The sequence below is a fragment of the Coccidioides immitis genome (genome assembly GCF_000149335.2).
Source record: "Coccidioides immitis RS genomic scaffold supercont3.1, whole genome shotgun sequence".
NCBI classification, from domain to species: domain Eukaryota; kingdom Fungi; phylum Ascomycota; class Eurotiomycetes; order Onygenales; family Onygenaceae; genus Coccidioides; species Coccidioides immitis.
In genome coordinates, this window is record NW_004504310.1 from 1,349,476 (window position 1) to 1,376,987 (window position 27,512).

The following is a 27,512-nucleotide window of genomic DNA, read 5'->3' on the forward strand; positions in this document are numbered from 1 at the left end:
ATGATGCATGTCACAGCTAAAAAAAGCAGGGAGTCGATCATCCTCAACCGTGGTTAGCCTAATCGCTGGTTCGCTGGCTACGGCGTACCCCGTACTTTAAATTCGAGTCTTAACTTTGAGCCTGGAACGAAAGCCGCGCGCGTGGATCCTCGAACAAGAGTCGCACAGGGTCTCAACGCCGGCAGCAGCATCCGTGTGGCCGTTGTGCGCCCGTAGTGAGTACGGAGTACAGAGTACGGAGTACACAATACTAAGCTATCAAAGTCGACATACAGATGTTACAACAAATCAAGCAGTTCGTCCCGCGCAGTGAGTTGGTCCCATTTTCTGGCGCTTCCTTTTTCCCTTTTTTCCTTTTTTTTTTGGCTTTTTCAAAAGTTGGTCATCCGCATGGAGGACTCGTAGGGACGATTGACGTCAGCGCCACTGACTTGAATAACAGCTCTGTCGCCAGCGTTCCCATGGTCTGAACTTCCCAGTTGCCTTCGCTAATGCATCTGTACGTATTATGTCCTTCATCTTTTTTGCGCCGTGAATTCAAGCAGCAATAACGCTCGCAACAGCCACAAGCCACGATGACAGCCCGCTGGGCCATGTGGGCGCCCAGGGCTTGGCCACGGCCAATCATCGCCCGGATTACGCGGAGTCTTGGGGCTTACCCAACTGCTGACGCGGTCTCGCCGTTGTGCGGCTCTGATTCGACAGGCCAAGACAGCGGCTGGGGCTAACCAATCAGCGCCCAGAAACCGATCGGCGCGCCCAATCACAGGCCGAAACATGGCTTAGCTAAGAATTTTAACGCACATGGAGAAAAGGAACGGCCGCGGCTCGGAAGAGGATAAAGCCCAGCGCCTGTGGGGGATGTTGCAATGACGGGCAAGCAGAGTTAAAGGTAAAAGCCAAAAAGCTCCAAGGCTGGACGGGCGCCCCGAAGAAGCCGGAAATGAGTAAGCCAAGTCTCTCGGTGTCAGTTTGAGGGCAGTGAATGAGCTGAGAGAATGCCAGTCAAGGCTTGCGCAGCCCCCTCCTCCCGGCGTCATCCGACAACTCAGAGACCGGAAAACCCGCATACATGGCAAAGTCACCCAGTTCATGATACCGGGTTAATTAATGGATGAAGCTCGACTGGATTCGCACGCATCGTCGTAAGAACAGACAAGGTCCTTTATCTGATCGGAGAGAGACCGGGGGCGAAAGGCTGTCGCTCGCGGAGGAATTCGTTCATCCCTCAACAACTATGCTTGCGTGCTGCCCTCCCCTTTGCTCACGGCACTTCGGATCGGCTGCCTCGAAAGAGCCACGAATTTGGATGCTGCTCGAGGTCGCACTCCAATCCATGCTCAAAAGCTCATGCAGATGGGACCACAAGGCATCATCGCAGCATCGACCCGCCCAACATCGCCCTGGCTGATCGTTTCCTTCCCCGGTGTGTCTGCGCCTTGATTAGCGGCTTGCTTTGCAAAATACCGCCACTCCGGGCTGGCTCACTTGCAGAGCTTTCAAGTTCGTTCCCGGATCAGATGTCGCTGGAATAATCCCCCCACCGCCCCCAAGGTTGAAACCAGTGGGGTTAAGACGCACACGAGATCACACACGCCGACATTCCAACTGGGGCGGGGGTTCGAAACATTCGGGCAGCATCACTCCCAGGATCATCATTTCTGCTGTACCGACGAAGGCAAAGGAAACTCATTCAGCAAACATTAAGTATGTGGATATTATTATGTGTACACGCTTCGATATTAAACAAAAGAAAAAAGAAAACGCAGTGGGACAATGAAACCAATCACGCAGGGTAGGTTCCGGGACCACGCCAAAAATTGCGAAGCCGGGAATCTCTAGGGTGTGTACATACATACTTCGAGCGTACGCTATTACCTCGAATCCCCTCCTTTCCCATTCGACTCCGTTTCGAGAATCCGACTTGGCCACATCAAAGACAAAAAAAATGGACATTATGGCTGCGGAGCTACCGGTACTGTGGACTGCCCGGGGATAGATGCTGACTCGTACCGCACTTCGACTTCGGTTCTCTGCAATATCTCCTCTCTCGAACCGTCGTCACTCCACTTATTGGGCTCTCCCTCGCTCGATATCACAACGGTGTTCATATCCGCCTTCGTAGCCCCGGGAGATCGCTCGAATCGGTTGCGAGATCGTAACGCAATACTATTCCTAGCTTCGCTCCGACCCGATTTACTCTTCGACTGGAGATACGATGTCTCGTTGAGGTATGCTGAGGGCCGTTTGCGAAGTGTGAAGAGCGATTTGAAGGAGGCAAAACATGATACCATAACGGCGACCGTGCTTTCCATTGCACTCCAGAAGAGGAGCCACGCAGGGGGGGGATGCTTGGATTTATTATCATTCACAACGATGCGGAGAATCGACATGGCAATGACTGTGAATCCGAGCGCAAAGAGTCCGATAAGACCGATTTTTTGAGGTGTGGGAAGGTAAGAAGTGAGAATGAACGCGACCGGGAGGGACATGACTGGTTGCAACGCATTAGAACGCCATCAATCTATAGATTCATTGGGGAAAAAAAAAATTTTTTCTTTTTAACATACTTAAAAGATCTGTTAGAATATCTGACGCGGCAGTGAATCTCACTGTGATGAGGTCTCGTTCGATATCTTTCGGCGAAGTGCATCCGACTACACGCAGGTTGTCAGTCAAACCCCCGATCCGTGACAATAAATGAAAAGGAGCACCTACAAGCCCTCAAATCCGAGCACGAAATAGGGGCCAGAATGATGGTGACAAGCGCCCCGATAGCCGTGATTACGGTAATCGCCCACCATCCACGACGGAATGTGGTGAGATTCTTGACAAGTCTCCAAAGCAAGGCCAGCAGGCTTGCTTTGACCGAATACAAACAGAGAATGAAGAGGATGTTGGCCGTAAACATCAACTTAACCAGGTAGGTAACTTGGTCTAGGAAGTCCGGTGGTTTGGGGCCTCCTGTATATGTTCCAATCATCATGTAAATTGCCGGCGTGACCATCGTGGCCACTACATCGTGGCCGAGAAGCAACACATAACCAATTGCTGCGAAGATGTCGTCCCAGAAGAGTTGTCCATGCAGCCACAATCGAATCGCGAACCGACAGATGAGTAGCATCGTACATATCGCAAAGAAGACCCAAATGAGTATCTAATATAGCCGGTGCTTAGCAATGTACGACTTGACAGATTTCTTGGATTTATCAAATGATATCGGCCTATCAATATCTTTTTTTTTTCTTTGTTTTCTTTTGCACAGGACTAAACATACCAGCGTCGTCTCGCGGGGAATGGAAGTCCCCAGCACCGGCTTGTCTTCGCCAGCCATGATGACTTTGGTCTTAACTCTGAAAACTAAAATCCTGCGGCAGCTGAAGCATTGTCGCTTCCAACGGCAGTTCTCCAACTCAATTAAACAGGCCACACTCCATGAGGATCAAGCCCAATCACCAATATGAATGCGGGTTGAAGTTCTCAGTTGTATCGGATCAAAAAGATCCTTGCCAGGATCCGCGATCTCGGGCAACCTGTCAAATATAAGGCTTTCCCCCGCGAGCAAGGTCCACATGGTACCAAGGGGCCAGAGTGCCAGACTCCAAGTGAAGTCTCGAGTAAGGTTTCTGCCACTTTCCCACCACCAACTCCTAGCCAAAACCGCTTGTCAAGAACTACGGCGCGTTTGGACCTGATTGGTTCATCATGGATTTTCTGGTCGATCTAAAGGAGCCTAGCGTATCTCTCGCGACAGGTGGCGATGGGGGGCTGGCCTTAGCACAGTCCCTTTTTCTGGTGAGAATGGCGTCTCCTTGTTAACTGGGGTGAGAAAAGAAAAGGTTGCAGGACCCCTACTCCGTAGTTCTCCGCAACTGGGTGAGGAATCCACTGGAAGAGAAGTTTGGATTGATTGATAAATAGTTCTTCGGATATATTATGCAATATTTGTACTCCGTAGATAGCGGACATAATAATGCGAGTCACCCAAGCTTGCTGCCTCTACTCTTCGGGCTCCAAAAGTTGGTAGCGAGTTGCTCAGCATCACTCAAACGCTTTGCATAACAATGCAACCTAGTGGGCCAAGTCAGTTACATAACTAGTTAGCTAGTCATTCATTATGACTCCATAGTACTCCGTAATTTGATCTTTAAATTCACGTTACAAGCCCCACAGTTCAATGGCACTTTAAGAGCAGCTTCTTTCGCTCGCTAATCCCCCCGCCTGTCAAGACACATGTTTCGAGTGCTTCTTTGTCAGTGCCATGTGGTCCCGGAGCGAATTAAGATTCGAGAGAAAAACGCTGCTGATATACGGAGTACTCCGTGCTCTTCTAATAATTTGCGATCGCTCTGCAAGATGCTTTCATCGGTGACCCAGCGGATCGGTGACTCCGAAGTCCCCTTTGATGCAATCATTGCCACTGTCACTGGTAGATCCGCTCTAAGACAAGCAAACTCAAACCCCACCGGGTTGTTCCTCGCACGCAATCTGGTCGACGAACCTTATTTCTCGGTGCAGAAAACAGGCTCCGCACGAGAAAGTCTGTGCTCTTTTTAGCATCGCGATTCTCTCTCTCTCTCTTGGGTATTATCAATTATTTGTTTATATTTTTCTTCTGCCCAGCCATCATTTGACGTGCAAATCAATACTTCGCACGCAGCGGCGCGCTGATGATAAGGCTCGATAAACACGAGTACATATCCACTGCTTAGCCTAAAGCCATCTGGTCGATGAAAGTGTGGTACCGCGGATGGGGACTTCCCGAGAGTCTCTGAAATTAAGCCTGGCGCGGGTTGTTCGAAAAAGGGCATGAAAGCTAGCCAAACCTTTGCGAAGCCGTTTTCTGTCCTTTTTTTTTTTTTTTTTTTTTCCCCAGCCTTGCCACTCCCTGAACAAGAGAAAGAGCAATACTCTGTACGGAGAACAACAGCGAATGATACTTCAACTCATGGACTTTGCTTGGCCCTCGAAGTCGACGCAGGCACAAACACAAAACTCTCTCCTCTCCTCCCTATGAGCTGAAAGATTTCGCTCGGGTCTCCTTCTCAGGCTTAGCGCGGCGGCCAGCGGTCTCGACGTTTCAAACTCATGCACACTCTTAACCCAACCAGGAAAGTCAATACTCACGCTGAGCTCGAGAGCCAGCCTCTCCTGCGAATTGGCTCACTCAACGGTGCCTTTTGCCGCTCGATCTGGCCAGAAATCGACCACTAGGCGACATGCTTGATTGCCACACAAGAACAGCACAATTTCAGGGGGGATAGGCTTTTTATTTGATTCCCTTGTTCAGTTCACTAACTCATTAGCGTAACCCAATGCTGCATAAATTCCATACACTCTTATTCCCCATCGTCCAAAATTGATCTTCCCTATCGGACTCGCTCTCACGTCGCAACAGGTCCACGTCTTCGGGGAAATAAGTAACTGATAGGACGCTTGAAAGTCCGGCCCCAATCACACGGAGACTTCCACTAACAGTTGCGCTTGTCACGATTCCCACAATGCGGGGTATGACTATCAGCGACCATGTTTTCATGATTCCTTTTTCTTCATCTCCACAAGAGAACTGCATAACTATCGCTGAGAACTTTTTGGCGATCCGGTCAATCATCCACCCATGTACTCCGTAGACGACCTCTATGGTTCGGCTGATAATAAGTGTGAATGCTCAGCAGATAGCGCCTGTATTTCCCGAGGCAACTTTGATAGATTCTCGTGCAGTACGGGGACCGTCCTAAATGCACCACGATCGTTTTTAAGATGCAGCCTCATTTTATGTGAGTAGCTTTCCATACCGTGTGGCTGGCTTCCCTTCAAACAAGCTTTCTAGCTGGAGGCTACCGGCATCCAAACTTCTGAAGATCTCTTCCGGCGATAATGAGAATGTCATAGCTCTTTTCCATGATACATGTCACGAAGACCTACAAGGCTAGTTATCAAATATGTAGCCCCCTTCCACCACATGATTATCTCTCCGAGGACACAGCCAACGTGAAGCTTCATTTTGGTTGCCGATGGAAGAGCTCTCAAGCCACACAACTCTGTTCGTTGTCGAGGTCATGCCCGACCCGACCTATCAAATGGTCGAGAGTATTCCGGATGAATTTCATCTCGCCTCCCAAATGCCACCGAAATCTATCACCCGCAGCCAGAATTAGGCAATAGATATGTACACTCCGGGAGGGCAGGTATAGTCTCGTTATCATTAGCTCCTCTCGTTTCTCTGAGCTTGAAAAAAAAAAGAAAAAAAGAAAAGAAATCCGAATCGCTACTAGGCCGCTCCATACAACTTTCAAGATCCTTTTCCTCATGCTCTCTTACGGCACCCCCTTTGTCTTGATCCGGGAGCACTCTTCTAGTTAGTGGCTATCCCAGAGCAAAAGCCGAACTTGATTTGACCGCTGCTGCCCTTAAATCCCGAATTCTGGAGGACTGTAGGGAGTTACTCCACACCCATGGTGAAACTTAGCTGTGCCTTCAGACAATACATGACACCAATTCACTTCACCTGCTGTCGCACTTGCATGGATGTTAGCTATGAATCTCAAGCTGTGGAGTACCTTCTCTGAAAACGCGACAAGCCATCCCTTCAGACTGCACATGGGGACGATGGGTCAGCTGCCAATTTGATCGATTCTGTGAATGGACCAGAGCTTCCCCGATACATTTACAGAGTTTTTTTTCTCGGGTGATTGATGGGTACATATCTGTTCAAAAGAAAGGGGCGTTTGGTCTGGTGTTAGGGAGAGTGGCAAGGCGCTATGAATGATGAAATTTCGACTCAAATTATTAAGCGGTCCCATAGCTCAGTTGGTTAGAGCGTGGTGCTAATAACGCCAAGGTCGCGAGTTCGACCCTCGTTGGGACCATCAGCATTTCTTTTTTTTTCTTTTTTTAAAAATATTCGTTCCGGCTCGTGGCTCGCGTGTTAGGCACACCAGATTAATTCGGTCAATCTTCATTTTGTCATTTGACGAAGCGAGTGATATGCGTAGCGACTCTTTAATTACTCTATTCTGTACATCTAAAGCTACGCCCGTGCCTGAGAAACCCGCGCTCAAAGAATAACGAATAACGATGGACACCCACCCCTGGTGCTTCTCTCGAGTTTACATCTTCCATAAACCCAACGTCGGTCACAATGCCACCTAGCTGTAATGGGAAGAAATGCGGGGCGCCAGGAATATATCAAGGTCCGGGTAGATAAGCCGATCGCACCCAGAGACGGAGAGGGTGGAACGACAAGGTAGCGGTGGAGTGGTTGAGTAGAGTCATAGATCCGAGCAAGGGACCTGTTTCGTTGACTGGTGTGTTGTTGAAATTCACAGTATGCCGTGATTTGTGGGAGTGTTGGCAAGTTAAGGGGCATGGAAGAGCCTCCGGGGCCCAGGGAAATTAGATCTGTAAGGTGCATGTAGACATAATCCGTAGTCTCGAGTACAGTTTTGATCAGGGTTGATACTGAGTGAATGTACGCTGCTTCGGGGATAGTTTGAAACTCGATGATATGTATATGCTGTGGTCCGGGTCCCATCACGGCCCAGACTGAAAATAGTAATTCGAGAATTTCACAAACCATAGGTAGCGATGGCCACGCTCCTTTCAAAAGGAGGGACAAAATCAGGAGAAGCCAGTTTACCTTGCCATAAACGCCTGTATAATCACCCCCAACGCCATTGCTTGCCGTTGTTCGCGCGACTCGTCCACTGCAATGTTATATTGAATTTCTTCTCAGGGATCCCGTTCTGGATTTAAGGCCTTGGTGGTTTAAAAAGCTCCGGTTTCATGTTGATTTTGCACAATTTTGCTACGCAGCCGCTCAGCTGTACGAAAGTCTGTAGTCCTTCGAGAATGCGCATATGCGTAAACCCGATCTCTTTGATGAACTCGAGTTTTGAATGTTCTGGCAAAGAAGGAATCGTTTTGGTGACTCGGAACATCGTTGAAATAATATCATGCGAGGAGTATCCCAGATCCCTGCAAAACATCTCAAAGTCAGAATCCAGGCGCTGGCGGTTTTCTGACATTTAATTCGGGGCTATTCTCGAGGAATCTCGGTGTCTCACCATAATTCTGTCAATGTATCCAACGCGGAATCGACCTTACCCTCATAGCACGCTTTGATCATTGCTTGGACCTTAACTGGATGAGGACTATCGACCACACGGAAGACATTATCGCCGCTCACAAAACCAAAACCGGCCCAGGTGCTCTGGAGATTGTTGATTGCTTGACGCATGTCGCCCTCCGCGCTGAATACCAGCGCCGCAATCCCATCATCGGAATACTTCACATCCTCCGCTTCGCATATTTGCATTAATCTCTTGACGACCTGGGCATCCGTTAAACGAGAATAGCGTAAAATTGCACAACGCGACTGTAGTGGCTCAATAATCTTGTTAGACTGGTTGCATGCAAAGGCAAATCGAGTAGTAGCAGAGTATATTTCCATTGTGCGACGGAGGGCTTGTTGGGCACCAGAGGTCATACTATTCGCATCGGGTTAGGGATTGACATGCCGTGGAAACACAGTGATGGAAAGGGGTTTCAACCTATCGGCCTCGTCAAGGATAACAAGCTTATGCTTTCCTGGTGGTAATGTGACCTTCTTCTGTGCAAACCCTTTTATCCGATTTCTCACCACGTCAATGCCTGCGAGGAAACGGACCCTGTCAATGGCATCATTCCAAAGGACTAAGAATCAAAATTATGTTCGAAACAAACCTCTTTCGTCACTAGCATTCAGCTCTAACACAGCCTCTTTGTACACATCTCCCAGCATCTGCCTTGCTAAACATAAGATGGATGTCGTCTTTCCGATTCCCGGCATGCCGGAAATGATAACGTGAGGCATATTTCCATCGCGGGCAATTATTTTTAGCCTCTCTATCGTCTCCGTATTTCCGACAACGTCATCGAGGAATACAGGTCTGTACTTTTCGACCCTGGATGTTCCAATTCTTCGGTCAGCATCCGTCAATTTTGTTCGCCTTGTTTGCAGTGCCTACCAGGGTAGCTCATAGTCTGGGGGCGCGCCAGCCGCATTTGCGCGCAGGGCATGTTTCACAGCTGCATTGGATGATTCCGCCTGAACCATTTTGGAAGATTGTGCTCGAATTTGATTTTCGTGAATCTGAACTCACTCCTCTCCACAGGCCCGTGGAGGAGACGCGGCTATGGCTTTGGCGTCTGAACGCGTCGCACCACGTGGAATGACAGGCCCTTATCGCGGGGATTATCACACGTGACCACTCTGCCCCTTTTTGAGTCCCAGCTCTCCTTTGCTAAACGTTGCTCGATGCGAACTTCTCATTTGTTCCAGCGCGCTGAAAACCACCAGTGACAAGGCCCACTGGCCACGGCAAAGTATGGCGCCGAGAATAGGTCTCTGTTGGGCGAATCTCTCGCCGAATGGACGAGAGACGACTTCAACCTCTCCTTGACGGTGGTTTCCAAAGTTGGCCGGCTTGGAGCTACCGACAGTGACCAATTCTTCAAAGGCTAATGTGGAGTACTTCACTGCTAAAGATGCCGACTCGTTTCTAGATTTTTGTTAATATGGGCCGTCGACCGCTATCAATTCGTGCAGGACAGAAGCAGATCGCACGTGTGGCATTTGATTGGGACGGCTCGATGCGTGTCGATCTTTACCTTTGAGCTAACGAACCCCAAGAAGAAGAACGCCATCGAGCCTGGGAGGCATCGGATCAGATGGGTGATGTATGCTCCGTATGTATATATAATATATACATATATATAATCGTAAGACCCGGCAAATGCTAGTTATTGATTGCAATGCTCCATCTCGTCGTCTAGTTTAATACCTAGTCGTCGCTGTGTCCGCTCGTTCTTTCGCTTGCCATCATGCTCTCCCCCAGTTGGTTCTATGCCTTGCTCCCTCTACTTGTGAATAAGGGCGCGTGGGCGGTGGATGCCTCGTGGCATGCGCCCAGCTCCACCGAAATTAATGACCTTGACAAAGTCCTTAATGCTTCTGGAGTTTATGGCTTTATTTTCAATTCTTCGCATACTCCAGACAAGGACTATGGCCAGTACAATTGGTGTAATATGCCGCATGTGCGCCGACGAGAGTACACAAAGCCCCCCAAAGATTATGAATTGCAATACGTGGAAGTGGTATGTCAAACCTCTGCTTGCGCGTGCTGCAAAGATGGCAACTGGCCATTGTGCACTATTCTAAGCCTCGTTACAGATTCACCGTCACCACAAGCGTACTCCTTACCAGTCAAACACGTTCCCCGAGGAATCATATCCCTGGAATTGTGACGACGAAGGGTTGTACTTCTATGGACAACCGATGAAAGGCAAGCAAAGCGCCGAGCCGTACTGGAAAGGATACCAGAATCCGGTGACTCCATTCTCTGCCCCGGGTTTTAAGGGCACATGCACGTTTCCGCAGATTAGTAAAGGAGGGCTGGACGACTCGTGGCAGCACGGTCGCGACCTGTACACTGTGTACCATGATCTTTTGAAGTTTCTTCCCAGAAAACTTGACTTGGATAGAGTATCTTTTCGGGTGACGACAAACGTCATCACGAGCCAGGTTGCTGGAATGCTAATCAACGGGATGTATGGGATATCAGGCCATGTGCCTCTCAACGTTGAGGTAAGGCAAAGCCCACTCCTAAACGAAACGCTCTGGTTAATCAATGCTAGTCTGAATCAATTGACTCCCTTGAGCCTTCTTACTCATGCCCTAAAGCCGCAGACCTTTTCTCCGAGGCCAAAAGCCAGCCAAACACTACGTGGGCTGAACATCTCTCTCGGACCAAGGACCTCTTTTCCTCGCTGGATTCCGTTTCGGGTGTTCCTCCTTCTGATTCGGGTTGGCACCAGAGTTTTGATCACTACTTTGACAATTTATCCGCACGTCTTTGTCATGCCAAGCCTCTCCCTTGTTCCGTCAACGATACGTCAAAATGCATCTCTCAATCGCAAGCGGATACGGTCTTCCGCCTGGGCCAGTTTGAATATTCCTATATCTATCGTGATGCACCCACCTCCCTGGCGGCTAGCACTGCCAGCATGGGCGTCTGGATTGCCGAGTTAGCACAACATCTACGTGATCAGATCTCCGGACACGATGGCAAGATGGTTTATAGACATAATATTGCTCATGATGGCAGCATATCGCGCGTTCTCTCCATCATGCAAATCGACAAGATGGTTTGGCCAGGAATGGGGGCTGAAATAGTATTCGAACTGTACGCGAAAAGGACTGGCTTAAACAAGCCGAAAAAGGAGCATTTTGTGCGCGTTCTGTTCGGTGGACGAGTAATGCACAGTTCGAATCCGGACTTGGGCAAGATGAACATGATTCCTGTTTCCCAACTGCTGGAGTATTTTGATGGCCTAGTTGGGAAGAGGGCGAATTTGGTTCCTGGCCTATGCAAAAAATAGACTTCAAGCGCAAACATAGGCGCCATACTCTACTCCGTACGGAGTACGGAGTACACTGGATTGAAACGTCTGCCCCACACGAGAACTAGGGAGTAGCGGAACATTGCAAGCGAAGCGTCTTCCGAGTTCCTTTCTAACTCTATTCTTAGGCTTAAGCTGTGGTAAAGGACTACACTTGAAGAATAAATTATTCAGACTTGGGGTTTGAGACTGTAAGAAAATATAACTACATCTGCGACTTGTTGACAAACAATTCGTCTGTTAAACACAATGTGTCTTGAACAGAAATCCTTCTACAATCTCCACTTCCCTCAAGCTAATTCACTCCCATCTATCTCTCATATTCTTAAAGGAGCCAGACCAATTCCCGCAAGAATGTTTCAAGCATGTATATTATAAATCAGGATCCTGACATCCTCTGCAGAACATCCTTGGGCGACTTCGGCATCAAGGCTCCTGCAGGAGGGGTGTTCTTACGTTTAAAATCATCTGCCATTTGCTCAAATGTCACCCACTCAACGCCATCATGCTTGTTAATATATTCAATTAATCTATAGAGACCCTGTTAGTCTTTGAGAAAGCATGTCATACAAATAACAATACTACTAACCGTTCATGCATAAGCAATACATGAGGGCGCCCGGAAACATCCGGATGGATTGTCATTGGGAAGACAAATTCATCATACTCCCGATAAAAGTAGTCAAAATGGTCCTATAAGGGATAACTATTTTCAGCTTTTGCATATTAATGACAAAGAGTATAACATATTTGCCTTACCTTCCAAATATCCTCCACATCCCTTGGGTTTACCCATCCATGGCTATTCGGTGCATTCTTTATAAACATCATGGGCGGCAAATCATCCAGATACCAATTTCCCGGTATCTCTACTAAGCCCGTCGGCGATCCTATACTGAGCGGCTTCATCCACTCTTCCGCTTTCTTTGTGTAATCAATCTTGGTCCACTTGGCCTCCGCAGGAAGCCAATACATCTGACAATCATGATGCGACATTGAATGGTCATACTCAATCCCATAATCTAAAAGCAGCTCCGCGCCCTCCTTGCTCGTTTCCCACCACGGAGCAACAGTACCTCGTGGTGGTTTACCGCAGAAATCTGTGAGGAGACGATATGTCTTGGTAAGCACGTCTCGCTGCTGCTCGAGCGTCATATCCGTGGGGTTCTCATGGGAATAGCCATGCAGCCCAATCTCGTGGCCTGCATCACGCACCATGGAGCATTCCTCGGGGAATGATTCAAGTGTGTGGCCGGGAATGAACCATGTTGCCTTGATATTGTACTTCTCAAAGAGTTTGAGCAGTCTACGCGTTCCAATGGTGCCTGCCCAGATACCTATGCTCTTTTTGTGTTAACAATTCAGTAGTGTGGATTGGCCAGAGTAGTGAATACACACCTCGACTTATGTCGTTGCTGCTATCTTCACCGCCATATGAGCCTAGCCAGCCGGCAACGGCGTCTATATCGACACCATAACCAACGAGAACTCGCTTCTTTCCCATCGTGATCGTCTGTAAAGTAGAGCTTGCCAAAGCCACAGGGGATCCTAAGAAGTTTTAAGTACGTCGTACTGTGCAAGGAACTTGGCTGGTATATTGATTAGATTCTCATGGAACTATTTACGGAATACGCTGTAAGTACCCCACACATAGAGCTGCTGTACCCCGCAAACGCCCAAAACCTAAGGGCTGCAGTAGCCTAGGTTAAAGAAAGACCCATCGCAGCAAATATGGATCGTGTCCACAGCGGTGAGCTGCCGCTCAAGCCCTACCACATGTACAGGCAGGAAGCATAAATAACACCTATGGTACTTCAGGAGTTAAACTTGCACTGTGGCTCGATGTAGAGACAAGGCGTCCCATTCCTTGTAGCTGGTCTAATCGCTGTTTCAAAGCAACCCCGGTTCAATTCTCTTGAACTCGATCACTTCTTTGAATGTATTTCACCGTAAAACCTTATTTATCACAACTGCAGCACCCAAAACTTTCTCCTCTTCCAGTTTCTGCCCTATAATCTGAAGGTTAACGGGGTATCCTACCATCTTGATTGGATCGTAGAGAGCCCAGTTCCAAGCATCTAAATCATTGCGTGGTTTATACAGCTTAGATGGAAGGATATCGAGATCCACCTCGACCTTACCAACTGGGAATGTAAGTGCAGGATAATCAAGAAAATTCCAAACTTTCGTATAGCCGACCCAACGGCAGCATCGATGGGGTACGGCTGTATGTGGCATGGTTGGAGCGAGAAGAATGTCGACAGGCTTGCCTGACGGAGATGTTGTCTTTTTCCATTTATCCAAATACCTCTTTTGAGCAGCAAATTTCTTCCGGTTTAATTGCCAGTAGTCGTACACGGAGATGGGTTTGCCCCTGTTTATGAGAGCTTCGACGTGAGGGACATACGGTTCGCCAGCAATGGCCACGTCACGCTTTATGTCTTCGCCCCCATCAACGGTATAGTATGCGTCCATAATAGCGATGCATTCATCATGCCCTTCGGTATCCCATTCCACAATCTCGTGTCCTAAAGCCCTTAGTTTGTCTGCTAGTCGGAGTAGATGTCGCCTTATATGCGGATGGACTCTCACGACACCGTCATCGACGATGAGGCCGATCACCATTGGCCGAGATTGGAGTTCCAAAAACATATCGTCTCTCCAAGGCAAGGGGGCACATCTTGGATCCAATTTCCAAGGCTGGGATTGGGCAAGAAGGCGGCTGATATGAATGATGGTGGACAAATCTCGTGCCATCGGCCCAACAGCGGAAGGGATATGCTCCTGGCCCTCTGTAGAGACAGGAACGCCATAATAAGGCAATCGGGAGCTCTTGCCACTTTATTAGCATAACCTCAGAAATAACACCGACAGCGTATAGTATTAACTCACACTCGGCTTAAATCCATAAAGGCCAACCATATTTTGAGGGATTCTTATGCTGCCACCGATATCTGTGCCAAATCCGAGTACGGAACCATGCAGTGCAAGCAGGGCAGCTTCCCCTCCTGTCGATCCGCCGGGTGTGAGTTCCGGGTCCATCGGATGGAGCGTGAGCCCGAAGAGAGGATTCTCCGTCTCGCACCACTAGCAATATAAAATGAGCAAGAATATAATCCACAAAGGTTGAAAGTCACAGCATAAATGCAAATCCTACCATAATACTCTGCGGCAAATTCGTCTTTACAAACGGGACCGCACCCATATCCTTCAGAATCTGGACCAGCACTGCGTCTTCCTTCGCGGGTGCGAACGAACGACCAACGTATCCTAAAGTGGTGTCATGACCTTTCACGTTGAATTGATCCTTAAGTGAGATAGGAATCCCATGCAGTGGGCCCTGGAGCCTTCCCGTCTCCGCGAATGTCTTATCAAGCTCCTGGGCTTGCTTGAGCGCATCCTCAAACAGCACTTCGGTGATGGCATTGGTCTGCAATAGCTTTTGTTAGCAAATTAAAACACATCAAATGAGTCCGGTCACCAACCATTTGATGGGCAATTGTTGCCCTATGAAGACACCAGTCAGCGTCACAGCATCGGTAAAGGCTATATAGTCAACAGAACACCCGAACCTCTTGATATAAGCTAGGACAACATCTTCCGCCGTGAAAACTCCCTTCTCCAGTTGCTGATGGAGAACTTCAATGCTGCTGATGTCCGTGATAATCTGAGTCTTCTCCGAGCCGGTTTGCGATCTTTCAGCTACGGACACCACCCACTCTCCTCTGTGGTTCAAATTATCTGTAAGGAAAGGCTTGAGCGCCTTATTCCTGGCTTCCCTCTTTCGGGCAACAATGTTTTGCCAAGGGGAAATATTTGTCTGAGTCATGGCTGGCAGATTATTCTGTAAATTGCTACTTCTTGCTCACTGTCATACCATTTTCTTCGCTCAAGGTCATCTAGCGCACAGGGCCTATGATGACCTGGGGCTGGTATTCCGTAGAACGGCGCGCCGAAACCGAAGTTCTTCAAGAACAGATTGCCGAGGAATTTCAATTGGCCAACGGCGGCTCGGGGGCAGAATTCGAGCTCCATACCAATCCCGTACTTTTGAGGTGCCAGCCATCCTGGGCAAACTGCTAAAAACATCTTAACAAAAGTCTATTTGACAAAAATGTTGAGGGAGCTGAATCGGAAAACACTGAAACACGCCCAGCGCCTTTCTGACACACAACACTCACAACATCTGAGGGAGATAAAGTTTGCACGGCTTGGGGGCTCTGATATCTCTGATCCCTGAAATGTATGGAAATCTCAAATTAGTTCTTGCGGGGACTACGGAGTACTCCTTAGTTCTAACTAATCAGCCCAATAGTTCCCACCTAGTAACAGTCCTTGAGGATAGGATGGTTCCAAACTAAGGCCATCATTCAAGGAAAAGGCGCCCTTCAAGTAATATCCCATCCTCTAACAAGCGAACACCACACAGTGATGGGGCTTATCGTCGTGGCTTTGAACAGCATCTTATTGGTCATGGGAATTTACCCAGATCTCTAGGTAACCCCGATGGCTGGACACTGGAAGGAAATCAATGAAGCATTGACTCAGCCACGATCCTCCATCGAAGTTATGAACAGTTTGAAGAATTCCAAGACGCAAATGCGGCTGCAGGCAATGAACTGCCAACTTGTTCGCTGGTAAATTTTATTGAAGGCTGAATTACCGACGGTCAAATCTTGGAAACCGTGAAACACTAACTGATGGTACTGTCTCCGGTTCCTGGCCCGATCACTTTCATGGTGCTCGACCTGAACATTGACATCTTTGAAGAACTGAGTAGCATTGTGGACTTCGACACAGGACAGTCGTCCAATCTGCCTAAATTTCTATCTTGAAATTAAAGGACCTGAACAGCCTGCCGCGGTAGGCATGCTTACTATGATGGTGCATTCGGTGATCGGTCTGTGCAGCTAGTCATACCGTAATGAGGAATTGGTTTAATATGATAATGCTTATACCATCTCATCAACCCTATCATAATAGCACGCTGAAGCTTATACCTCGCATTCTACACGGCTCAGGAATCCTGGAGGTCATCTGGACTATTTTATGAGCCAGCCCAAGCCTTAGACCATGACTGGTGATACAGAACCTTTCGAGAGGCTGCTACTGCATATCGAGATGCGTGAAATGCGCGAGATTGGGCAAGAGAGAGAAGAAATGACTCTAGTGAAGTAGCAAAGGAACTTCCTACGATTTGATCAGAAGACTTTCTTTTACTAAATCAGTTAGGATTTATTTACAGTCTATACTCCATACTGATAGTGTTTATATTTTTGAACATGTTCTAGAAGAATTCTGGTATAGGAAATACATAAATCCTGACAAATAAAATGTTTTATCTAGAAAAATGTTTAAGTAACAAGGTTAGTTAACTACCTGCTGTACTCCGTACTCTGTACTGCATTTCACCTAAGATATGGAATCAAGAACCACGTAACCCGCAAATTTCAGCTATGGATACATTATTCTTCCTAACAAATATTTCCTTATAATATGGTCTAGTCACACCTTATTGGCTGACAATATCCTTTTCCATATCGCCCTCAGGAACGCTCCTCATGGTGACATCCATTCGCCACCGAACATGGCATCTAGATCCCATTTCACCCGCATTCCGTCTGCCAGCAGTAGCAACGCCTCAACCACGATCGCTGATACCAATCGTCCAATCTCTTCGCGTCCAATTCCTCCCGCCGCGCCTTCCACAGTCCGACGGAACCTTTTTCACGCTCACCTCAGCCGCCGTCAGCACAATTCGTCCACCTCCACTAGCTCTCTAGGAACTTCTCGCAATCGCACCCACACCCGCACAATCTCTGGTAGCGGTGATGGGAGTGGAATGAGCAGCACCTTGGGCGGAGGGATATTAAAATCCCGCCTTATGACGGGTGTATTATCTCTAAATTGCTCGCTTCCAGATGAAGGCGATATCGTCGCGCGGGACAAGAATGGTACCTATAAAGTCGATGTGCCGATTTTACAACCCGGAAGTCTTGGTGAGGGTGCTGGCGATGAGGACGCTGACGAGGTGATGGAGGCTGTTGAAAGCGTTGGACATACTGGACTGGAGCACGACGGAGGTATAAGCTGTGCGGATAAAGAGAGTACATATTTCCCGTTCCTTGGCCTGGTTCCAGCTGGAAGATAGCAATCCTAGGCCAAATAGGGCTTACGGCTAATATATGAACTCGTTTTACAGAAATCGAGGCGAGCATCGCGGAACTAATGCGGCGTAATCGAAGCAGGCAGATGAATAGTGAACCTTCTGGTATGTAATGTCCTCTTTTGCAGATATTACACACATTGAGCGCTTCATGCAGCCTCTCGAGACGAGCCACTAAGATTGAACTCTTGATTATGCTTTATACATCATGCTTTACTAACTAGCACTGTGTAGAGGTGTATTTGCTTATCCAGCAAAGTCTCAAGAATAGAGTCACCTTGCTAGATGAAGACAGGTGGATGTTTGAAATAGAAGATGGAAGCCACACATAAGCACTCACGGCTGCTGCTCCTTTACGCCCCACTCTACTTTTCAGTCACATTTAATCGACAGGGTATCTCCAAGGTCGCATTCCAACCTAATCCAAATCCATGGACACCGGTGGAGCATCAACCTGCTTCGCGGCTTTGGATCGTTGCGGCGTCTTTGACCTATTTCCACCTTGAGGACCTCCGCCAAAGAACATTCCCATCATATCCATTAAAGGATTCGACTGTTTGGGTATCCTTATGCCAAAATAAACCTCCCCGATATGAGCCAACGCCTGGTCCCATTCTCCTGCTTCCTGGATATACGTCGCATAGTGCCTTAGCAACTGCTTGAACGAGTCTGCATTTCCGCGTTGAATAGCCAGCAGCAGCAAACCTGTGAAATTTAGCAGTGGTAGTGATGGATAAACGCGAACGTCATTACTCTGACTGCTCACTTCTTGGACATTGAGGGCATGGCTTGTTGGGGACGATGATAACTGGTTTCTGAAAATCAAAAATGCCTTATTCGCGTTTCGAAAGCTTCCAGTCAGTAGATAAGGGAATACTGCACGAGCTGCATATATTCCTGCTGTGTGCACCGCATCGTGAGTATACCAAGTGTACTCTAGTCGTGCTAGTATCTCCGCCGAGACGGCTGTCCCTAAAGCCAAATGTCGTTCTGCGTCATACACTTCGTTTTCTATTAACGGTATTTAGCATCCCTATGGCAGAGCTGTGGGTAAACAGCAATAAAGACTGCTGAAGCTGGGCTTCATAGGGGGTTTGACCTTCAGCATAGATAGACCCAACAGCATGATGCATCTCTGGGTCGCCTGTTTCAATATCTCCAAACTTTGCACTCCATGCAATCATTTCATTTATATACCTCTTTCTCGTAGGCTCTTCGGGTGGGAACTCTTGCAGAATATCGATTAAACGCTCTATCATCCAACAGTGAGCCAAACCAGGGTCCCAAAGATCACACTTTCGTGACAAACGCTTCAAGAGGACCAGACTAACTTACGTCTTCTCTTATTGCCTACTTCATCGTCAGAAAGCTCCCACTCAGCCTTGTTATACACATCAACCACAAGCATAATCGCGAGATCACCGCCACTAGCGGAGGCACCTTGCTGAGCTCCAGCTTTTAATAGCGCGATCGCGCCCCCAGCAAGTAGTTCGGCAGCGGCATCATAGTTTGATTGTTTCAGGTATCGGGCGGCGATGACACGAAGTTGTTGGTGGGATTCATAGTATGCTCCGGCGGCGATCCTATAGAGAGCAAGTGTTAGGCAATTTAAGTTAGGAGACGCCAACGCGCAGCACGGATACGGGGAAGATCGAAAGGAGCATGAGCTAGAAACAGCATATCCGCAACATCTAACGGTGGTGAGCGTACTTCTCTTGCTGCCGAGCAATTGTCTTGTCGATCCGGGAGGTCATAATGCTGTTGGCCTAGGACGCAGAGGCGATGATCTTATTCAGTCTCCAAACCAAATAACAGCACAAAAAAGATAAGAAGATATAGTTTTTCTTTAATTTTATAACGTCTGTGGCTACAGGCTGAAACCAATAAACATGCGGTCATAGATCGCTGCGGGCTGGTCTTTCATAAGGTGGCCGGATTTAGGTGGGACTGCATTGCGGCCGCGAGTGTGGTCCATGTGAGAGAGCACAGCATTGAGTATTGATTCAGAATTTTAGATTCTTTTGAATTTGCTAAATTCACAGGCGCTGTGGCGGAGTGGTTAACGCGTCACACTTGAAGCTCCTGCTTTAGGATATGTGATCCCTTCGGGGGCCAAGGTTCGAATCCTTGCGGCGTCGTTCTTTTTTTCCCCCCGCTATTTAGTAACTATTTTCCCTGGCCGCGCCAAAATTCCCGAGCTTCCGTCTCTCTATTACAAGCTATATGAGTTCGAAGAAAAGCTACTCTTCAGCTTTCTTTTTCTCTTTCTGTTCTCTTTTTTTCCTTTCTTCATAAACGAATCATGAATTCTCATACTTTTGATATCCACCCTTTGCAGCGATTTGCTGGCTCGAATGCTGCAATCCGACGCCCAAAGGTAAGTTGTTGCGTCTAGGGAATACAGCAGGCGACCCTTTAGCTACTGCTTTCTTAGCGCATTACCTACTAACGCTTCAAAGGAAATCGCATGTTTCTCCTACGACGATGACCATAATTTCCTCCTTGATGAGTCGTCCCTCCGTTATTACTATCCTCCTCGCCTACCCGTGGACCTGAACGGTGGGTTCGAAACCTTCAAAAAGCTCGACGATTCGGCAGATGAACATCTAGATGCGCTACTCGACACCATTATCGCACTAGAGAAGAGCACAGGTGCGAAGTGCGAGGCCGATGTGATAACATGGAGGGGCATGATGACCAAGGTTTGTGAGCTGCTCTGCGGGAATGCATACAACAGCAAGTCTATCGAACGAGAGTGCTGATTCTGATATGGAAGTTAATGACTGCTTCATTTGACAATTGGAACGGGTAATATCATATGTTCCCAGCTATTTCAGAGGCTTGCAAGCTCGGACGCTAAGTGTTGAGAGATTTACAGCTTCGAAATGAATGCTACATACTATCAAGTGGGCAAAATGATTCCCGCATGCTACCCTAGATCATGATTGGGACTGACGATTTATTCATTAAAAAGGGCTCTATGTAAGTTGCACCCGGTTTACCATAGTTCTTTGGCAATTATTAGGGTGTTCTTTGGCATTCGTCTCACGGTGGCTCAGCTTTATCGAAGAGAACAACGAATACAAGAATGCTCAGAAAAAGATACAACTAGAGCAAAGAATGCCACCGGGGGCTCCCTCTCAGGACAGGATGATGTACTGGGGTAGGTTATTTTCCAATGCCAAACGTCTTTCCGAGTCCACATTGACCAACAATGCTGCTAGGTTATAAGTTTGAAACTTTATCGCTCATTGATGAGCCCTGGGACGCCGTGTCACGGGAAACGATCGAGTCGCGAGAACACAAGATTGTGAACAATAATTCCCAATATTGCTCTGTCGTACGTACCGGTATAGGAGGCGTGAAATTGGTCATCGGCGGTGAAGTCGATGCAGGTGAGCTGGTTACCGACCTCCCAGACCCTGTGGGAGCACACGCTCACGAATTCATAACAGTATGGGATTGCAAACCGGACAGAAAAGATGATCCAATAAATTGGGTAGAACTGAAAACATCTGCGGAGATTCGCAATGATAGAGATATGCTAAAATTTGAACGGAAGCTTCTCAAATTTTGGGCGCAATCATTCCTTCTTGGAGTCCCCAAGATAGTTGTTGGGTTTCGAAATGAGCACGGCATTTTGCAACGACTTGAAGAATTTCAAACTCACGAGATTCCCGGATTTGTCAAGAGGCAAGGAAGAGGTAACTGGGATGGAAACATCTGCATCAATTTCACGGCTCAACTACTTGAATGTGAGTTTCTTTGTTCCCATATCGCAAGAGTTTAAGCTCAAAATGTTAATTGAAACTAATGGCATAAGGGATTCGGGGTATAATTAACACCGAAGGTATGTGGAGGATAAGGAGAGTGGAGAAAGCTCCTGTCATTGAGGTTTTTAAGCTGGAGGATTCTGGACACGGTGGAATTTTATCGGATGCTTTCATCGAATGGCGCTCACGGAATTGAACTCGACAACAGATATTTGTATCATTATGTCTCAAATTTTCGTCTTGATACCCATACTATGCGTTTTGGCGTCTTTAGCAATCCTCTTGTGCGAGGCAGTTCCTGTGCAGGTGTCCTTTGAATATCTGTTGGTCTACGCAACACAGTGGCCGAGCTTTTCCGAAATTAGGAAGATCCCACACATCCAGGAAGCCGCTAGGGTTTCTAGCCAGAAGCTTGGACCAGTGATCCCAAAATTTCCGTTGGAAACTTGGCCCGTGATTTGGCTTTTGTTGGGCATCTTACGTCGCAAGACCGAGATGACCAGTATATTCCGTATGTGCTAATTCCTCACTCATCCCTCTGAAGCTCCTCGTATGCGCTTAAAGTACTCCTCCCGTTGCGCTCTCTTTTCCGCAGCCTTGACTGCATTCTTATGCCGTCTTCCTGCCATATGGATCTCCCACTGCCTTTCAGTCATAGCCGCTGCATTGCAGACATCACAGGTCTTGCGTTTGATTTCCATATCATCGCTAGAAGATTGGGCCTCTCGTTTCTTAAGTTCAAACACCTTTCTTGCGATCTCCGATATCTCATTTGGGTGCGGCCGAGGGTTACCAGAGATGAAAGCTTCGGCGACCTTTTCAGCAGGTAAACGAACTGCCCTTTTCCAATCATCCACGTTTGTCGAATCGAGAATATACAAACGGTCAGTAGCGTTAGCTGATTCCAGCGAATTCCACAGTCTGCCTTGGATCCATTTGATCTGGCTACGGGAATATTGTCTGGTGGCTGATTTGACGAATTCAACGCGTTCTTTTTTCAGCCCCTGGAGTTCCTCGGGCGACATCTGGCCGGAAGAGAGAGCACTGATATAAGGATCCAATTCTTTGAATCCGATAGAAACCCAAACGCCCCTGGTCCTATCGATATGAACACCTTCAGACTCTTTTTCCTTAAGGTAATTAAACATATGTTTCGCCTCGCTTAATAAGCCTTGGTCGATCATAGCATCCACTCGATCATCTAGCCTTTGATGAAGGATGTCTCTATCACTATGAACCCAGAAGAGCAGTGTCGGAAATCTCAAATGCCCGGTTTCCCCATCTTCACACACATCGCCACTGGCACGATGCTGTTGTGCGTTAGTGGATGCTAAGAGGCTTTTTAGCCGCATTTTTTGTTGCTTATATATCTCTGATGCTGGTTTTCCAGTATGCAAATATATCTGTAGAGAACGTCGAATCTTTCTTCTCTCGTTCGGATGCCAGCGCGCCGCCATCACAGGATCAACCTCCCGTAGTTTCTGGAGCATTTCTTCCGCTGAGGCATGCAAGATGGGCCACTTTTCGCCCTCTGCAATTTCATCAAACTCTTGATTGGTAATCTCATCTTCATCCTTCCTTCTATCAACGAGTTGTTCGTGGAACAGGACAGACTGGGTATAGTAATGCGTGCCGCCAACAAGTATTGGCAGTTTTCCCCTTGATCTTATTTCTTCAATAAGTTCAAGACAACGTTTTTGGAACTGGCTAACCCTCCACGGCTCCTGGTCTATATCTATACATGCGATCAAATGATGTGGGATTCCGTCCCGTTCCTCGACCGGTATTTGATTAGTTGTTATGGGCAGGCCTTTATACATCTGCATGGCATCTCCATTGATGATTTCCCCATCGAAGCGAACAGCCAAGTCAACTGCCAACTATCAATTGTTTAGTTTTGGGAAAAAAAAGAAATGACGCTTGTAACGGGTCTTGATACCATCCAACTGTATGATATACGGAGGGCATTTGGGTTTGGTGACCAACCTTGGACTTTCCGGTTCCCGTGGCCCCAAGGACTGTGATGAGGGGCTTCATGCGGATTCGTAGTGGAGTTGAGTAGAATCTAACAGGAATGAATGTCCTGAACATGAGTAACTCGATGGTTGATAGACGTCTTCTGCCAATTGCTTTCTCGCGGGTAAAATCGCCGTTGAAAAATCCGCTTACATAAAACGAACAACTGCGTCACTGGAGACACAGCGGAGAGCTTCTTGACTTCCCCGCAATCGAGAAAAGTCGTATTATTTTGCGAAAGCCATTCCCACGTCTCATTCAGTCAATTGTTCAGCCTTAAGGCCACACCAGCTATCGTCTAAGCTATTCCATTTTTTCCAACTGCGGAATAATTTGTGTTTAGTGCCATGGCGTCAGCCACTCCGGATTCATCCGTTCACGTTCACGACCTCAACTACAGCTTTCCCGACGGCACAGCTGGTCTTACAAACATCAATCTTGACCTCCCTCTGGGAAGCCGTACCTTGCTAATTGGAGGTCAGATATGTTCTTCATTCCTCTAATCTTGACCTATCCAGTAGTCAATCGCCGCTAATTGTCCATCTAATAGCGAATGGTGCGGGCAAAAGCACTCTCCTCCGTCTCCTCTCAGGAAAACGTCTCGCTCCAGCTAATACCATAACTGTCGGTGGTGTCGATCCTTTTAAGGAGGGGCTTGAAGGCGTCACATATCTCGGGGTGGAATGGGTCCTGAACCCTATCGTCCGCACAGACATTGATGTTCCCACCCTCCTCGCCTCCGTCGGAGGCGACCACTACCCTGAACGTCGCGATGAATTGGTCGAGATTCTCGACGTAGATCTATCATGGCATATGCACGCTGTTTCTGACGGTGAACGGCGCCGTGTTCAGCTCGCCATGGGTCTACTGCGGCCATGGAATCTGCTCCTGCTGGATGAAATTACTGTTGATCTAGACCTACTCAGTCGGGCCAATTTCCTGGCATTTTTGCGAAGGGAGACGGAAATCCGACCGTGCACTATCTTGTATGCCACTCACATCTTGGATAACCTTGCAAATTGGCCCACTCATCTTGTGCACATGCATATGGGCCAAGTACGAGACTGGGGTGCTATTGAAAAGTTTTACGCCGGAAAACCAAGAGTGTCTGAGAATAGTCAACTTGGTGAGTTGGTTCTAGAATGGCTGAAGAAGGATTTAAAAGAAAGAGGGCCGCGACCCGGAAGGCCGAGTGAGAGTAAAGTGGAACCAGGATATAACATGGAAATATAGGCGGAGTCGGCTGGCATGTGACGGTCAACCCTTTTTAACCTCTTAGCTGGGTTTTCTCAACCCTTAACGGTGAGACGAATTTCCTTCTCTAGTCAATTATCAAATTTTACAAGGGATACACTGTACATTGGTGGATGAGTGAGTTTCTGCTTCAACGCCATAGAAAAATACTTGGTCTAGAGACAACCTATGTAAATACATACTTTTTAACCAAGAAGGGACCCAAAAACGCTGTCTTAACGTGGAACGTCATCAATGTTGTATAGCCGGACCGAAGAATCGTCACTTGCGACAGCAAGCTGGTATGCAGGCTTTTTTTCATTCGAGGCAGATATTGGTCGCCATGCCAATTGCAAAATACCTTTGGATGGGCTTTGATGCTTGGGGATAGTCACCTGCGACCCAGGCGTGAAGCTATCCATAGCAATATCATGAATGCTAACCTCCCCGGAGTCGTCCCCAACAGCCAAAGACAACCTACCATCAAGGACTGTGGGTAGGAAGTCAATCGCGGTAACCGGACGAGCAATGGGGATGCTGGACTTGCACACAAAAGCTGTGCCTTCCTGAGCCCATACTTTAACCGATTTATCTCGGCCAGCAGTTGCAAAAACGCTGGTCGTTGGGTGCGGTGCCCAACTCGCACTAAGTATCATCCGCGAGTGCGCTTTGAGATTCGAACTAAAAGGACGATATAAAGATTTATCCGTGAAATCACGCTCAAAGACAGCCCATTGCCGATCACGTCCGACACTCAAGAGATATCGATCATCATATGAAAAACGAAGAGAGGTTATCGTCAATGAATGCGCCGTGAGTGGCGGGCGTATCTCGCGCCATGTTTGGGTATCGTATAGGCGAATAACTGCGTGATCTATGGAGCTAGCTTTGCACCCAGTGGCGATAAGAGACCGGTCATTAGTAGCTGCAACAGCTGAGATTTCATAGCCGTGACCATATAATTTTTCATGCTCTGGCCATAGCGTGTGTCTGGCTAGATGATCTTCCAGCGGAGGACGATCGGGATCTAACTGAACTGCCTGAAATGGCGCTTCGCCTTCCGTTCCGTTCTCCTCACCCTCACCGTCATGCTCAGCATCAGCATCAGCATCATCCACTGCCTTATTCGAGAGCCCAAGAACCGGAATATTAGCAGCTTCGGCCATGTCTTCTGTGGATGACTGTGCAAAACCGGACAGCCGTTCCAGCAGCTGTGCGATTGATTTCGTCTCATTAAATACCCGCAGAAGTTTCTCGTCGGCACCAGATACGAACCTTGTCGGACCAAGGGAGGCAATGCAGTTCAAATCATATCCGTGAATTTGCGGCCGCGAAAACTCATGCCAGGAATGGTAGCCATTGTGCTTCCAACAAGCATGCAACCTTGTCGTCTGATCCGCGCTTGTGGATAGGAGATATCCACCACTCGGTTCCCAGACAATGTCATTGACAGCTCTCACATGCCCCGTAATGCCTAGTATCTGCACCCATGCATCTGCATCGGTATCGTATCTCCAGGATCTCCAACTACCGGTTCGGCCCAAGCTTATAACAACGTCCCCATTTGGGGACCAAAGCCCAATCCAAAATCCTCCAGCGCTGCCAGTGGCAGTTGTGGATCCCTTCTGGACACTTATTTCTCCCATCCTGGACCCAGAAAACCAGACCCCCGATACTGGATCAGACTCCCATATCACCAAAGAATTATCAGCCGATGAAGACATCAACTGAAGCTTTTGAGGATTTGGATTCCATGAAATAGAATATACCCAATCTTCATGGCCAAAGAGCAAAGCTTCAAATGTGACAGTATAGGTGGTTCCCTCTGCATCAAAGGTATGCGCCTTGTTCGATAAGGCCTGTTCCATGCCTCCCAAAATTGCATCTTCTGCATTTCGTACTGCTGGAATAGCTGCAAGTCCTGGATGCACCCTCCATAAGCGGATATATTTGTCTTGACTGGCTGATGCGAGCAGGAAATCTTGCGATCCCGGCAGATCGGTACTTGTGAAAGCAAGAGCTCTTATCCACCCTTCATGTCCCGTCAAAGTGGCTTTCAACTCAAAGTGGGCCTCATTTATATCTTGCGCAACGTAAATTTGAACAGTGCTTCTCGTACCTCCCACAGCTAGCACGAGCCCTCCGCTGGTAGTACCTGGATTAAGCTTCCTTAACGCCACTGTGAGGGGGAAGAAACGAGGCTTGACCGTGACAGATTCCAGTAGACTAGCTTGTATCCCTTTCCCAGCTTCTTCCGTAATCTTCCAAGCCTTTATCGTTCCATCTGCTGCTCCAGAAACAAAGACATCTGAATTTTCGGCGACGGCGATACAATTGATCGAATTTTCATGCCCTTGTAACGTTGCCGCGAGTGTAAAAGTCAGCGGACTTGACTCGCTAGGCACCCAGATCCTTAGTGTTCGATCAACCGAGCCTGTAATCAACAGCGGACGTTTCGAATCTGCATTTCGTAGCGAGTGAAACTTCACCACATTGACTTTGTCTGTGTGGCCAGCTAAGATAGCGTGCACGCCGCGATTACGTCGGTCCTACCACAAATTAGCTAGGAACAATTCAGGAGCATCTACATATCCATACTGCAGGATCCCAAAGTGCAACATTGTTGTCTGCTCCATATGCGACGAGGCCAGACTGTTTGTGCCAGTCCGCCGCAGCCGGATGTCTATTGCCTCCGACGCAGATATATTCCGTTGTAATGGACACCATGAATGGCTACCGGTAAGGGTAATATTCGAGGAAAAAGGATGCAATAAGGGACTTATGAAACCTTGTGGCCTCTTAACGTGAAGAGGCTTGAGTGTATGGATGTACTCTGTACGGAGTACAGTCGTTTTACTGATGATTGCCCCAAGCCAAGCTTC

General features: G+C 47.9%; 14 protein-coding genes and 2 non-coding genes across 16 annotated transcripts; 6 read left to right on the forward strand and 10 right to left on the reverse strand.

Annotated features, from left to right (window-relative positions):
* Positions 1-371: 371 nt before the first annotated feature.
* CIMG_12648 (uncharacterized protein) lies at positions 372-779 on the reverse strand (the record flags this gene model as incomplete). Its single annotated transcript, XM_004445566.1, has 2 exons — positions 372-488; positions 660-779. 2 exons carry the CDS (start codon positions 777-779, stop codon positions 372-374), a joined length of 237 nt encoding a protein of 78 aa, XP_004445623.1.
* Positions 780-1,679: 900 nt separating this feature from the next.
* CIMG_02632 (uncharacterized protein) lies at positions 1,680-3,500 on the reverse strand. Its single transcript, XM_001248860.2, has 4 exons — positions 3,278-3,500; positions 2,719-3,157; positions 2,571-2,657; positions 1,680-2,494 (listed from the first exon to the last, which is right to left on the reverse strand). The coding sequence occupies exons 1-4, from the start codon at positions 3,332-3,334 to the stop codon at positions 1,956-1,958; spliced, it is 1,122 nt and encodes a 373-aa protein (XP_001248861.2). The 5' UTR covers positions 3,335-3,500; the 3' UTR covers positions 1,680-1,955.
* Positions 3,501-4,941: 1,441 nt separating this feature from the next.
* On the reverse strand, positions 4,942-5,611 carry CIMG_12649 (uncharacterized protein; the record flags this gene model as incomplete). Its single annotated transcript, XM_004445567.1, has 3 exons — positions 4,942-5,011; positions 5,128-5,210; positions 5,336-5,611. 3 exons carry the CDS (start codon positions 5,609-5,611, stop codon positions 4,942-4,944), a joined length of 429 nt encoding a protein of 142 aa, XP_004445624.1.
* A 1,184-nt stretch (positions 5,612-6,795) lies between these two features.
* On the forward strand, positions 6,796-6,869 carry CIMG_15011. Its single transcript has one exon. It is a non-coding gene; the product is annotated as a tRNA-Ile (tRNA).
* Positions 6,870-7,409: 540 nt separating this feature from the next.
* CIMG_02631 (replication factor C subunit 4) lies at positions 7,410-9,138 on the reverse strand. The gene is made up of 5 exons (XM_001248859.2): positions 9,009-9,138; positions 8,725-8,945; positions 8,553-8,652; positions 8,067-8,489; positions 7,410-7,977 (listed from the first exon to the last, which is right to left on the reverse strand). The coding sequence occupies exons 1-5, from the start codon at positions 9,095-9,097 to the stop codon at positions 7,752-7,754; spliced, it is 1,059 nt and encodes a 352-aa protein (XP_001248860.1). The 5' UTR covers positions 9,098-9,138; the 3' UTR covers positions 7,410-7,751.
* A 100-nt stretch (positions 9,139-9,238) lies between these two features.
* CIMG_12650 (uncharacterized protein) lies at positions 9,239-9,687 on the reverse strand (the record flags this gene model as incomplete). The annotated part of the gene is made up of 2 exons (XM_001248858.2): positions 9,239-9,542; positions 9,608-9,687. The coding sequence occupies 2 exons, from the start codon at positions 9,685-9,687 to the stop codon at positions 9,239-9,241; spliced, it is 384 nt and encodes a 127-aa protein (XP_001248859.2).
* A 128-nt stretch (positions 9,688-9,815) lies between these two features.
* On the forward strand, positions 9,816-11,709 carry CIMG_02629 (acid phosphatase). The gene is made up of 3 exons (XM_001248857.2): positions 9,816-10,137; positions 10,214-10,627; positions 10,678-11,709. Exons 1-3 carry the CDS (start codon positions 9,865-9,867, stop codon positions 11,419-11,421), a joined length of 1,431 nt encoding a protein of 476 aa, XP_001248858.2. The 5' UTR covers positions 9,816-9,864; the 3' UTR covers positions 11,422-11,709.
* Positions 11,710-11,821: 112 nt separating this feature from the next.
* CIMG_02628 (Arp2/3 complex subunit Arc16) lies at positions 11,822-12,946 on the reverse strand (the record flags this gene model as incomplete). Its single annotated transcript, XM_001248856.1, has 4 exons — positions 11,822-11,972; positions 12,032-12,135; positions 12,202-12,779; positions 12,841-12,946. 4 exons carry the CDS (start codon positions 12,944-12,946, stop codon positions 11,822-11,824), a joined length of 939 nt encoding a protein of 312 aa, XP_001248857.1.
* A 440-nt stretch (positions 12,947-13,386) lies between these two features.
* CIMG_02627 (acetamidase) lies at positions 13,387-15,271 on the reverse strand (the record flags this gene model as incomplete). Its single annotated transcript, XM_001248855.2, has 5 exons — positions 13,387-14,274; positions 14,335-14,529; positions 14,600-14,872; positions 14,928-14,949; positions 15,015-15,271. The coding sequence occupies 5 exons, from the start codon at positions 15,269-15,271 to the stop codon at positions 13,387-13,389; spliced, it is 1,635 nt and encodes a 544-aa protein (XP_001248856.2).
* Positions 15,272-16,905: 1,634 nt separating this feature from the next.
* On the forward strand, positions 16,906-18,659 carry CIMG_02626 (uncharacterized protein). Its single transcript, XM_001248854.2, has 3 exons — positions 16,906-17,549; positions 17,645-17,713; positions 17,843-18,659. Exons 1-3 carry the CDS (start codon positions 17,030-17,032, stop codon positions 17,938-17,940), a joined length of 687 nt encoding a protein of 228 aa, XP_001248855.2. The 5' UTR covers positions 16,906-17,029; the 3' UTR covers positions 17,941-18,659.
* Positions 17,655-19,532, reverse strand: CIMG_02625 (uncharacterized protein). The gene is made up of 4 exons (XM_001248853.2): positions 19,319-19,532; positions 18,944-19,191; positions 18,708-18,860; positions 17,655-18,619 (listed from the first exon to the last, which is right to left on the reverse strand). Exons 1-4 carry the CDS (start codon positions 19,360-19,362, stop codon positions 18,027-18,029), a joined length of 1,038 nt encoding a protein of 345 aa, XP_001248854.1. The 5' UTR covers positions 19,363-19,532; the 3' UTR covers positions 17,655-18,026.
* Positions 19,533-19,649: 117 nt separating this feature from the next.
* On the forward strand, positions 19,650-19,746 carry CIMG_15012. The gene has a single exon. It is a non-coding gene; the product is annotated as a tRNA-Ser (tRNA).
* Positions 19,747-19,910: 164 nt separating this feature from the next.
* On the forward strand, positions 19,911-22,697 carry CIMG_02624 (rai1 protein; the record flags this gene model as incomplete). Its single annotated transcript, XM_001248852.2, has 9 exons — positions 19,911-19,985; positions 20,068-20,310; positions 20,385-20,416; positions 20,487-20,514; positions 20,583-20,590; positions 20,668-20,771; positions 20,833-21,003; positions 21,064-21,363; positions 21,432-22,697. 9 exons carry the CDS (start codon positions 19,911-19,913, stop codon positions 21,575-21,577), a joined length of 1,107 nt encoding a protein of 368 aa, XP_001248853.2. The 3' UTR covers positions 21,578-22,697.
* On the reverse strand, positions 21,912-23,673 carry CIMG_02623 (tRNA dimethylallyltransferase; the record flags this gene model as incomplete). Its single annotated transcript, XM_001248851.2, has 2 exons — positions 23,368-23,673; positions 21,912-23,261 (listed from the first exon to the last, which is right to left on the reverse strand). The coding sequence occupies exons 1-2, from the start codon at positions 23,470-23,472 to the stop codon at positions 21,912-21,914; spliced, it is 1,455 nt and encodes a 484-aa protein (XP_001248852.2). The 5' UTR covers positions 23,473-23,673.
* CIMG_02622 (ABC transporter) lies at positions 23,649-25,962 on the forward strand. The gene is made up of 2 exons (XM_001248850.2): positions 23,649-23,874; positions 23,948-25,962. The coding sequence occupies exons 1-2, from the start codon at positions 23,745-23,747 to the stop codon at positions 24,628-24,630; spliced, it is 813 nt and encodes a 270-aa protein (XP_001248851.1). The 5' UTR covers positions 23,649-23,744; the 3' UTR covers positions 24,631-25,962.
* Positions 24,867-27,420, reverse strand: CIMG_02621 (RNA polymerase II Elongator subunit; the record flags this gene model as incomplete). Its single annotated transcript, XM_001248849.2, has 2 exons — positions 27,229-27,420; positions 24,867-27,179 (listed from the first exon to the last, which is right to left on the reverse strand). The coding sequence occupies exons 1-2, from the start codon at positions 27,355-27,357 to the stop codon at positions 24,867-24,869; spliced, it is 2,442 nt and encodes an 813-aa protein (XP_001248850.2). The 5' UTR covers positions 27,358-27,420.
* Positions 27,421-27,512: the final 92 nt, after the last annotated feature.

Bases quoted from the DNA above. Each gene is read 5' to 3' on its own strand.
- CIMG_02632 (XM_001248860.2), bottom strand. From the start codon at position 3,334: ATGGCTGGCGAAGACAAGCCGGTGCTGGGGACTTCCATTCCCCGCGAG. The intron at 3,158-3,277 runs GTATGTTTAGTC...CGGCTATATTAG, and splicing joins TTCCCCGCGAGACGACGCTG to ATACTCATTTGGGTCTTCTT. The intron at 2,658-2,718 runs GTAGGTGCTCCT...ACCTGCGTGTAG, and splicing joins GTGCTCGGATTTGAGGGCTT to TCGGATGCACTTCGCCGAAA.
- CIMG_02631 (XM_001248859.2), bottom strand. From the start codon at position 9,097: ATGGTTCAGGCGGAATCATCCAATGCAGCTGTGAAACATGCCCTGCGC. The intron at 8,946-9,008 runs GTAGGCACTGCA...TGGAACATCCAG, and splicing joins CCAGACTATGAGCTACCCTG to GGTCGAAAAGTACAGACCTG. The intron at 7,978-8,066 runs GTGAGACACCGA...GATGTTTTGCAG, and splicing joins GATACATTGACAGAATTATG to GGATCTGGGATACTCCTCGC.
- CIMG_02629 (XM_001248857.2), top strand. From the start codon at position 9,865: ATGCTCTCCCCCAGTTGGTTCTATGCCTTGCTCCCTCTACTTGTGAAT. The intron at 10,138-10,213 runs GTATGTCAAACC...GCCTCGTTACAG, and splicing joins AATTGCAATACGTGGAAGTG to ATTCACCGTCACCACAAGCG. The intron at 10,628-10,677 runs GTAAGGCAAAGC...AATCAATGCTAG, and splicing joins ATGTGCCTCTCAACGTTGAG to TCTGAATCAATTGACTCCCT.
- CIMG_02626 (XM_001248854.2), top strand. From the start codon at position 17,030: ATGGCATCTAGATCCCATTTCACCCGCATTCCGTCTGCCAGCAGTAGC. The intron at 17,550-17,644 runs GTACATATTTCC...CTCGTTTTACAG, and splicing joins AAGCTGTGCGGATAAAGAGA to AAATCGAGGCGAGCATCGCG. The intron at 17,714-17,842 runs GTATGTAATGTC...AGCACTGTGTAG, and splicing joins GATGAATAGTGAACCTTCTG to AGGTGTATTTGCTTATCCAG.
- CIMG_02625 (XM_001248853.2), bottom strand. From the start codon at position 19,362: ATGACCTCCCGGATCGACAAGACAATTGCTCGGCAGCAAGAGAA. The intron at 18,861-18,943 runs GTAAGTTAGTCT...GTTGGATGATAG, and splicing joins AGTAGGCAATAAGAGAAGAC to AGCGTTTAATCGATATTCTG. The intron at 18,620-18,707 runs GTCAAACCCCCT...TACCGTTAATAG, and splicing joins TGGGTCTATCTATGCTGAAG to AAAACGAAGTGTATGACGCA.
- CIMG_02622 (XM_001248850.2), top strand. From the start codon at position 23,745: ATGGCGTCAGCCACTCCGGATTCATCCGTTCACGTTCACGACCTCAAC. The intron at 23,875-23,947 runs GTCAGATATGTT...TCCATCTAATAG, and splicing joins CCGTACCTTGCTAATTGGAG to CGAATGGTGCGGGCAAAAGC.